The following is a 10,482-nucleotide window of genomic DNA, read 5'->3' on the forward strand; positions in this document are numbered from 1 at the left end:
AAAAAAAAAAAAAAAAAAAAAAAAACCCCAAAAAAATTTTTTAAAAGGGCTGAAGATGTTACCCAGTTCAATTCCTAGTACCACCAAAAGGAGGTGGGAAAAGATAGGACAACAGCCAGACAAAAATGCCCGCTTCACCACTTCTCCATCTACTAAAGCTTAATTTTAAATTACAGAGCCATTTTGGCTAAGATGGAGAATTCATCGAGGAAGGAACCAAAAGCTGAAGCTGAACAAGGGGGCAAGGGTCCAACTTCACACTAGCCAGAATGCAGGCGAGGGCGTGGGACTCTCCCTCGAACATAAAAGCTTATGAACAAAAGCATCTGAGCACAACAAATGCCTCTACAAAAGTAACCTCGTCACCTGGAACAATGAAAATCACTACCAAGTTTTAAACTTGTATTTGTCAGTTTACTAGAGCTGTCTCTTGCAAATATGACCTAGCTGTAGCAATCAAATTTCACGTGTAATACAAGCACTTTACCGCTGACACATTAAGAAAATTTATGTGTTAGCTATTAAGTTAATTAGAGTAGGACCTTTCTCCACCACAGCAGTCGATGACGCAACCAGAAATCAAGCCACTGGTTTGAAGTCCTCGAAGAAGTAAACCATACCAATGAAGCTTCGGTCTTCTCACCAATTCTTTAGACAGCAAAAATATCAAAGTTAGCTTATCTGGAAAATGTAAACCTGTCCCCAGAGATGGGTCTTCATTATTAAAATACAAGGCCAAATTAACCACCACATTTTATACCTCTGAACACCATCAGGTATCTGCTTAGCATAAGAAACAGGATGAAAACACACTCCAATCTGAGCAAGTCCATAAGGTAGCTTCTTGTTTACCAGATCTAGGCAGTTAATGTAGCGCTCCAAGGCACCTGTTAAAAGACAAATCAATCACTTTATGAATCTATCCCACAAACCAAAACCACCTGTGTCAACCTAGAGACAAACTAAGAGCATAACAACCTCAACACGCTAGTACAAGTAGCATGGGGCTAATAATTTTGTTTTTTTTTTTCTTTTTTTGGTTTTTTGAGACAGGGTCTCACTGTGTAGCTAAGACTGACCTGGAACTCACTATGTAGCCCAGGCTGGTCTCAAACTCACAGCTATCCTCCTGCCTCAGCCTCCTAGTGCTGGGATTACTGGCGTGCACCACCACGCCCAGCCTAATATTATCTTAATTACCACTTAATTTAAGCAACTTTCTCAACTTTTTAGTTTGAAGATTTTCAAATCTACATGAGAGTTGAAATGGTAGAGTCCTGAATACCCTTCACCAAGATTCATCAATTATCATTTGCCATGTTTTCTTTCTGTTGGCTTCCAAACACTTCAGCATGCATCCCCTAAAACAAAAATATTCTCTGTATACCTTCACTGTACCATAAAGTTAACCATATCCCATTATATCACCCAACATGTGGTTGGTATTTTTTGTTCCGACTGTCAACCCAAATATCGTTTTTTTGTTCTTCTCTTTCTAATTAAGGTCTATACACATTCTGATTAGGTCTCTTCAATAACTGAGAATATTGCCTCTGACTCTTTCCCCTCATCATGGCTTGTAGTGACAATGGCTTTGGATTGGAGTTTAGGCTGGTCATACATTATCGCACACTTGGTATATGTCTTATAATTGGAGTTCATTGCTTTTAGCAGGAATACATTGTTGGTATCTCTATCTTACTGAATCATAACAAGAGGGATACAGTATCAAATTAGCCCATTATTGACAAAATCAAACTTCTCATTTGGTGAAGGCAGTACAAGTAGTGGTGTCGCTGTTGCTGCTATACTGATGTTATCCACGAAAATGTTTGCCTTTCGTTTTGACTTTGGGGAAGAGCCAAGAGTTGCATGGAACCGGGTCTGGTGAGCAAAGTGGAGGAAAACTAACTACATTTACCACTGGATGACACTTGGCAGTAGCATTCTCTGTATTTTTGATCACCTCTTGTAAAGACACTCATAAAATAGGACTTCCAGAACTGCGTTAAAAAGTGGAGGGGATAAGTGTGTTCAAAAGAAGGGGAAGTATTTTGAAGGAGACTAATGGCAATGTGGTTTTTTTACTGTAATTTTTTAAAAAAGTAAAACATTTACCATATATTTTGTTGTTGCTATTGTTGTTTTTGTTTGTTTGGTACCGGGAAACAAACTGAGGACCTTGCTCTTGCGAGGCAGGCAGCAGCACCACTGAGCTAAATTAAATCTCTGGCCTCATCATATATTTTGATTAAACCTTGTAAATATCTACTCAACAATATTTTTCTGTGGGGTGGTACTAGGATTTCGAACTCAGAATCTTGTGCTTGCAAGGCAGGCACTGTGCCACTGAGCTAAATCCCCAGCCCTATTCAACAATATCTTACTCTCCAAAGATCTTTCACCCAATAATTTAGAATTCATCAATATTTGTTTGAATCCATTATACTGGGGATAGAAACTAAAATGGTGAATTTTCAAATCTGTTTCCTTCTGTATTTACTGCATAACTTCTGGAGAAACATGAACTTTCTATATGCTACTTCTTCTCTACCCTCAGATTCAGCTATTTTTTTAAATCACACTATGTACTCCAAGATTTTATTTTACTGTGTGTTTTGATTCATTGCCATCAGTATTTACTTTAATACTTAGTTTGTGCCAAATTTAGCCAGTGGCAGCACTCTTTAAACCAGCATCTGTGTCCCTTGGACATGATTCACTAATCTCCAAACAATTCTTTGCTTTCCAAGCACCATTAAGTGTTCCAAGGCCCCACCCTGGAAATAGCCATTTCACCAGTGTTATGGCTTGCGTCCAGTTGTCCTGGCAAAGTCTCACAGGTGGGGCTTTTTACAGGTGGGTGGATCTAGAGTGTATGATCCTGGGATTAAATCTGTGAGGCTGGGATCAAGAGTGTGTGATTACTAAATCCCTCCACTGATTGGTTTGGCATAGTTCTGGGAGTACATATGGGAAGGCCCACCCTGGGCGTGAGTGCTACCCGCATTATATGCATGTAACCTGGGTAAGGGAAAGAAAGAGAACTGCCACCTCTTGCTGCTTCATTACTTAGTTGCTTGCTGCCTTCTGCCCACCATGAACTGTTTCTTCTTTACAATACTCCTCTGCCAGGCCACCCTGCCTCCAAGACACTTAACTATGAACAGAAACCTCTACAAACTGTGAACTACAATAAACCTTTACTCCTTTATTTAATTTTGGGTGCTGGGTATTTTGTCTCGGCAACAAGAGAAAAGTAACTAACATATTCAAGCATGGGTTCATTTTAAAAATCAACTTCTGGGAACTGGGTGTGACAACTGGTACTAAAAATCTTGGTTCTATAACATTAGCCTATTTGCTCCAATAAAAAGTTTCAAAAGTATAATTCCAACATTTCTATTTAGAACCAAGAAAAGTTCAAAATGTCTCTGTGGAGCCAGGCCTGGTGGCACATGCCTGTGATCCCAGCACCTGGGAAGCTGAGGCAGGAGAATCACCATGAGACTGAGGCCAACCTAGGCTACATCGCTGAACTACTGAGACCCTGTTTCACTCCCCTTCCTGCCCCACTAAGTCTCCATTGTTCTTTATTCTACATCCCAATCCACGTTAGCAGTGTGCTCTCTGATTTGGGTAGACTAGGTTGTAAATAATCAGAAAATGGGATTTAGCTCAGTGCTACCATTGCCAGCCTTGCAAGTGCCAAGGTCCTGAATTCGATCTCCAATACTACCCCCCTCAAAAAAGAGAAATGCCTAAAAATCTTTGTTAAGACAGAAGAGCTACCTAAGCAGCAAGGAACTTGAGAGTCCAAGATCTAGAGCATAGGGAAGAAAGGTAAACTCAACAGATAGTGCTACTTTTTAAATTCTCAAGTGGAAGAGCTGGGAAGCTGAAATGCTAAGCACAGCTTCCTGCTATATGCTGAGACTGAGATTTACAAAAATTGTACTTCCTGGACTACCAAGAGAAGTGGCCCTGGTAAACATACCAGGCTTTCACTGGGGACACTTAGAAGGTTACACTCAAAGAGGACAGAGGTGAAGTGAAAAGAATGAAGCCCAACTTCTAACCAGCCTAGTCCCTGATTATCAAGAAGATATGGCCGGGTGTGGTGGCACACGCCTGTAATCCCAGCACTCGGGAAGCTGAGGCAGGAGGATCACTGTGCGTTCAAGACCAGCCTGAGCTACATAGTGAGTTCCAGGTCAGTCTCACTACATAGTGAGACCCTGTGTCAAAAAACCAAAACCAAACCAAACCAAAACAAAACAAAAAAGAAGATATGCCCCACTCTAGGTGCCTACCAAAAGCAAAAGTCCTCCCAGGAAGAATAAATCACTGCTTAACAAAGTAGGTGTATCTAACCTGTGGCCCACGAGCTGGACATACCTGGGCCAAAAGCTTCAGTTTATTTCTACAACATTTTATACATAAATTATCTAGCATCTCAGAAGAAAAGCCCAAATGACCAAAAGTCCACCGAAAAAGATATTAGAAACAGATATGTATGTATTATTAGACACGGACTTTAAAATGTGACTAATGTATTCAAGTAAGTTGATGACAAATTGAAGAAAAGATCTAAAGTGTAATTAGTCACAGATGAAAGATAACATGGCAAAAACTACATTTGGAAACAAAATGGCTAGGAATTTTTTAAAAAGAAACTTTAAAAGCTATTCATAAATAGTCTGTCACAATAGTTCAGATCCAGGACAGAAGAGAGCAAAAGCACTAGGAACAGAAAAGAGGCAAACAGGGTAATTCTAAACTAAAAATACCAAACAGCCAAAGGACCTGGCAAGTACTGTTTAAGCTTCCTAAAGGCAAGAAAATGCCTGGCATATAAAACACATGCTTCAGTGAGTAGATATCTAAGAAAACTAAGCCTAATTTTCTAAGTCTGTGACTTAGATAATGTTAGAGTTCATCTAACAGAGATTGGAAAGAGAAGACTGATTTGCTTGGGACATGATAAATGAGCAGTGATTTAATGCCCCAAAGTAAAGCCGTCATGAAATAAAGTACTACAAAATTATCACATTAATCACCGGCTTGTTCTAGTTTGTTTTATTTCTTAAGGAAATGTTTAAAAGGCTACTATAGTTTAGGCACTAATTTTCACAACCGTGGATATTTAAAATATTTAAAATGACTCTATAGTTCCAAATGAGAAAGGCAGAATTTCTCGAAGATGAACAGTGCAAGACAAGGATGTTCAGTCTCACTATATTCAGTGCAGTTCTTCAAATTCTAGCTAGAGCAACTATGCAAGAGAAAGAAACAAAAAGGATAGTATAAATAGGCAAGGGAAAAGACACAGTATCTTTGTTTGCGGATGACATGATCCTATACTTAGAAGACTCTAGATTCTGCCGAAAGACTTTTAGAGCTGATAAATTCAGCAAAGTAACAGGAAATAATTCAATACTAAGAAAAAATAGCTCTTCTATACATCAATAATGAGTTAGTTGAGAAAGAAATCAGGAAAAGCATTCCATTCACAATAGCTTCACGTAAAATACCTGCTAATCAATCTAACCAAAGAGGTAAAAGACCTCTAACAAAGAAAACTTCAGAACACTGAAGAAAATGAAGAGGACCCTGCAAGGTGGAAAGACTCTCACATTCATAGACTGGCAGAATTCATATTGTTAAAATGGCTATATTACCAAAAGTGATCTACAAGTTCAATGGTATCTCCATCAAAATACCAATGACATTCTTACAGGACAAGAAAAAATAATCCTAAAATTCGTATGGAAACACAAAAGACCCACAATAGCCAAAGCAAACCTAAAGAACAGGGCTGGGGACGTAGCTCAGTGGCATTACACCTGCCTGGCAAGCACAAGGTTCTGATTTCCATCGCTATAACACAAAAACAAACAAACAAACAAACAAACAAACAAACAAACAAACAAACAAGCAAACAAAAACTAAAGAGCGAAGCAGATTAAGATGTCTAATTTCAGCTGGGTATGGTGGCAAACACCTGTAATTCCACCATTCTGGGAAGATGAAGTAGCAGGACCACAAATTTAAATCCGGGTAAATTAGTCTCTCAAAATAAAAATAAAGGGATGTAGTGCAGTGTGAAGGTTCTGAGTTCAATGCCTAGTACTGGGGGAACAATTATACTACAAAGTCATAGTAACGAAAATAGCAAGGTACTGGCACAACAATAACACATAGACCAATGGTACAGAATAGAGGACACAGAAATAAAATCCATGCCAATCACAGCTATCTGATTCTGCACACAGGAGTCGAAAATAACAAATGGTACAGAGCATGGTAGTGGTACACACCTGTAATTTTAGCACTTGGGAGGCTGAGACAGGAGGATTGCTTCGAGTTCAAGGCCAGCCTGGGCTACAAGTGAGTTCAAGGCCAGTGAGAACTACACAGCCAGACCCTGTCTCAAAAAACAAAATCAAACCAAACAAAAACAAAAAACAAATGGTGCTGGAAAAAGTGGAGATGGATGTCCACTTGCAGAAGCCTGAAACTATAGTCCTCTTACCCTGTATAAAAATCAATTCAAAATCGATCAAAAGCCAAGCTACAAACAACTTGAAACTGCTTGAAGAATACACAGGGAGGGGAAATACAAAGAATTAGGCACAGGCAAAGACTGCCTCAATAGGACTCCAATAGTACAAGAAGTACTAGCAAGAATTAACAATTGGAACTACATCGTTAGGTTTCTGCACAGCAAGGGAAAAAAAAACTAAGAAAGTAAAGAGATAGCCTAGAGAATAGGAGAAAATCTTCACTAGCTACTCTTTTGATGGAAAATTAATGCCTAGAATATATAAAGAACTCAAAAACACACCAAAAACTCAAATAGTCCAATCAATGAATTGAACAGGGCTTAAAAGAAATAGGAATGGCCAGTACCTGTATATGAAAAAATGCTCAACATCTTTAGCCATTAGGGATATACAAATCAAAACCACACTGAGCGTCTACTTCACCCCAGTCAGAGTGGCTACTGCAGAATACAAAAAACAAAAGACAAAAAAAAATAAATGTTGGCAGGAATTGGGAGGAGCACTTCTGGGTTGCTGGTGGGAGTGTAAATTTGTACTGTCATTGTAGCAGTCATGGAGGTTTCTCAGAAAACTAAAAATACAGCTGGATGTGGGGGCACATGCCTGTAATTTAGCACTTTGTAGGCTGAGGCAGGATTGCTGCCACTGTAGGACCAGCCAACCTTAGTTTAAGGCCAGACTGAACTACATAGTAAGACCCTGTTTAAAACAACAACAACAAACCAAATTAAACAAAAACAAAGGCAACTAAAAATAAAGCAACCATTTGATCTAGTTATATCACAGCTTGGTGTATATACTCAAAGGAATTAAAGTCAGCACATTATAAGAATACCTGCACACCCTTGTTTATTGTGACACAATTCACAATACCCAGTTATGGTACTAGCATAGGTTCCTGAGGAGAGGAATACAAAAAGAAAACGTGGTATAGACACACAGTGGGGTATTATTCAGTCATAAATAACAAAAAAAAAAAAAAAAAATTTTTTTTTTTTTTTTTGTTTGTTTTTGAGACAGGGTCTCACTATGTATTTGAGTCTGACCTGGAACTCACTATGTAGCCCAGGCTGGTCTCGAACTCACAGCGATCCTCCTGTCTCAGCCTGCCTAGTGCTGGGATTACAGGTGTGCGCCACCACGTCAGGCATCATAACAAAATTTTTAACAGAAAAGTGGACAGATCTTGAGATCACGTTGAGTGAAATAAGCCAGACTCAGAAAGACAAATGTGTCATGTTCTTCTCAATATGTGAATCTAAAAGATGACAAGAAAGTAGAATGGAAATCATAATTAGATGACAAAAGACTGAGGGGGGTGCTGAAAGGGTGGGTAATGAGGGGATGGACATGATCAAAGTACATCATACAAATTGAAACTCATGTGAAAGTAAGCCAGGTGTGGTGGTGCGCTCCTGTAATCCCAACATTTTCGAGACTGAGGTAGAGGGACTGCATCGGGATTGAAGCCAGTCTGGGCTATGGAAGCCAGTCTAAGCTAGATGAATTACAAAACAAGACCCTGTCCGGAAACAAAAGAAAACAAAAGCGTGAAACTAGGCAGGAGGGCAGAGCGAGACGGCGGTAAAAATGATCAAAGTATATTATATGTATGTATGAATCTGCGAAAATGAAACCCATTAAGGTGTAGAACCAATATGCACTAATAAAAAATGAAAATTTAAAAAAGGATACTGTTAAAAAACCGACTTCAGAAAGATGAGATCCCGGTAACTTTCCTTGCGTGGGAATTAACAGTTGCAATCCCCAAACTTGGGTGAACTTGCCTTTCCACCCCAAACCTGTTTGAAGCATGAAATCGCGAAGAATCCTACCGTGAAGAAGATTCTCCCGTAGCGTCCCAGAAGTTTTTAATAAGTTGTCAAGCAACGCTACTAGCCGTTCCTTACTCAGTTCTTTGTCTTGTAAGATTTCACGTAGAGCTTCTGCAGAAACTAACCTGAAGGCCCTGTCCTCGGGAAGCGAAGGGCCTGGGCCGTGGTGCAGGGCGCCCACCGCGAAAACCTGCTCCCTGCACACGACCACGGAGGACCACCATTGTGCGGCCAGATTCTTCCGCAACTCTACACCCAGAGATCCAAAGCCAGGGTGACACCCGCTCAGAAGAGAATCTCGGCTAAGCTGTTGCTTGGTTCCGCTAAGAAAATGCCTCCTCTGACAGACCTCTAGCAGCGCCTCACTACCCTCTGTCTGCTCGTTCTCCGGGGGACGCTCCATGCGGGACCGTAGGTGTCCTCCGAGGGACTTACTCCTTTCCGTCAATGGCGCAGGCTGCCCACCACCTATTCGACCCCCCGACCCAGACAACAGTCGCCTGCAGACTTTGTGGCAGGCCCTGACTGTTGCGTCTGAGCGCATCTCTTTCAAGAGTTAAAGAGCACCATGCCCCATCCAATAAACCGCCACAAACGTAGCGGCGGAAGGGGCCCACGGCGCAGGCGCGAAGGAAGTGAGCGGCTCACTCAGCCGGCCCCGCCCCCGGAAGCAAGTCCTGGCGTTCTGGCCAGCTCCCCTCAGGCTTGTCGCAAGGGCCATGGTGGACAGATGCTGTTACCGAATTACCCCCCCCCGCCCCAGACTAGCAGTTGATGGCGTTCTGCAGGTCCCCAACCACCCACCCACCGCGGACCAACTTCCGCATCAGCACCCATAGATTATTCCCACCACCTGACTTCCCAATAGTGCTGTAGCTACTGTTCTTACCATCAAACTAAAAATACTCTCTCCACAATTTATTCTGTTCAGGATCTACGCTACATCTCCAGATTTGAATCTTGCTAAGCTACCAACACAGGGACTCCAAGTCACCATTTACCTTACCAGTCTTAGGGATCTACGAAAACAATTTGGTTCTAGTCTTTCAGGTGGATGCCTGCTGCCAAACGCCCACTCCCCATGGGTCCACTTTTAACCTGCTGTGGTTCCAAAAGGACAGTCCTCTACCGACACCCACATCCCCTGGGGGCTGTAAGTCCTCTCCAAGAGTGCAAAGGTACCCCTCACGTGAGTTCCTGACATGAGTGAAACCTGTGAACGTTAGACCATCTTCTTAGCAGGCTTGACTTTATATTCCCCACTTAAACCCCAAGAGTAAAACTGTTTATGCCAAAGCCCATGTTATCAGATAGCTACCCTTATCGTGGTTATGGGAACTTTTAAGGCCCAGTAGAAAAACGAGCATCACTGGAATATAAAGGACAGCATATAAATATCGGAGCAGTTTGTTAATATGGAGCTACATAAAATATTTGAGAGCTGGTAAGGTGTATGACAGGCGCATACAATTCATCACAAGCGATGTGAATGGTGAGGGGGCAAGAAAGAGGTAGAATGGGGGGCTGATTACTGTAATCAAGCTCAAAGCTCGTAGCAAGTTTTTACACTTGAAACTCGTACCAGGAAGGAGGCCTTTACACAAATGAATAAAAGAGAGAATGGGAGAAAAATCACATTTATTAAAGACAACCACAGGCTGGACACAACACACATGCTAAAAAGTGGACTGTCTTTTAAAACTTCAAAGTTAAATAGGTAAATAGTTTCTTCCCCCCCACAGCCCAGTCATTTTCATGTTTACAAATTAGAAGGCTCATGTCGACATTAAACAGTAAAATATGTAATAAAAGCTCCAACCTATTCCAAAAGCTTTTCCTAAGTTAAAAAATCATGAATATGACAAACCATACGCCATTGAAAACCACTCAAGTTTTCGGAATAATCAGTTTTCAATGTTATTAGTACTAGAAATAACACTCCCCCATCCCAGCACATTTTAGAGGTAAGGCATTAAAATCAAAGCCTGTTTAGTTACCAATTTAAATGAAGCCTCTTGGAAGAGACTCCCTTTCCTGGTAAAACACACCAGACTGCCTGGGAAGACATTCAGGCCTACTTC

At 41.0% G+C, this 10,482-nt stretch overlaps 1 protein-coding gene across 1 annotated transcript in view; it reads right to left on the reverse strand.

Moving 5' to 3' along the window:
• The window catches only part of Polg2 (DNA polymerase gamma 2, accessory subunit), a 19,534-nt gene extending 10,395 nt beyond the window's left edge, over positions 1-9,139 (reverse strand). Inside the window, exons 1-3 of the mRNA XM_010616766.3 lie at positions 8,402-9,139; positions 761-887; positions 543-648 (exon numbers count right to left, since the gene is read on the reverse strand). Of these exons, the coding sequence (XP_010615068.1) occupies positions 543-648; positions 761-887; positions 8,402-8,945 (777 nt within the window). The 5' untranslated portion in view covers positions 8,946-9,139. The remainder of the gene's footprint in view (positions 1-542; positions 649-760; positions 888-8,401) is intronic.
• Between the last annotated feature and the right edge of the window lie 1,343 nt (positions 9,140-10,482).

Source organism: Fukomys damarensis, unplaced genomic scaffold (assembly GCF_012274545.1).
Source record: "Fukomys damarensis isolate Sample0158 unplaced genomic scaffold, DMR_v1.0_HiC HiC_scaffold_23, whole genome shotgun sequence".
In the NCBI taxonomy this organism is placed as follows: Eukaryota; Metazoa; Chordata; class Mammalia; order Rodentia; family Bathyergidae; genus Fukomys; species Fukomys damarensis.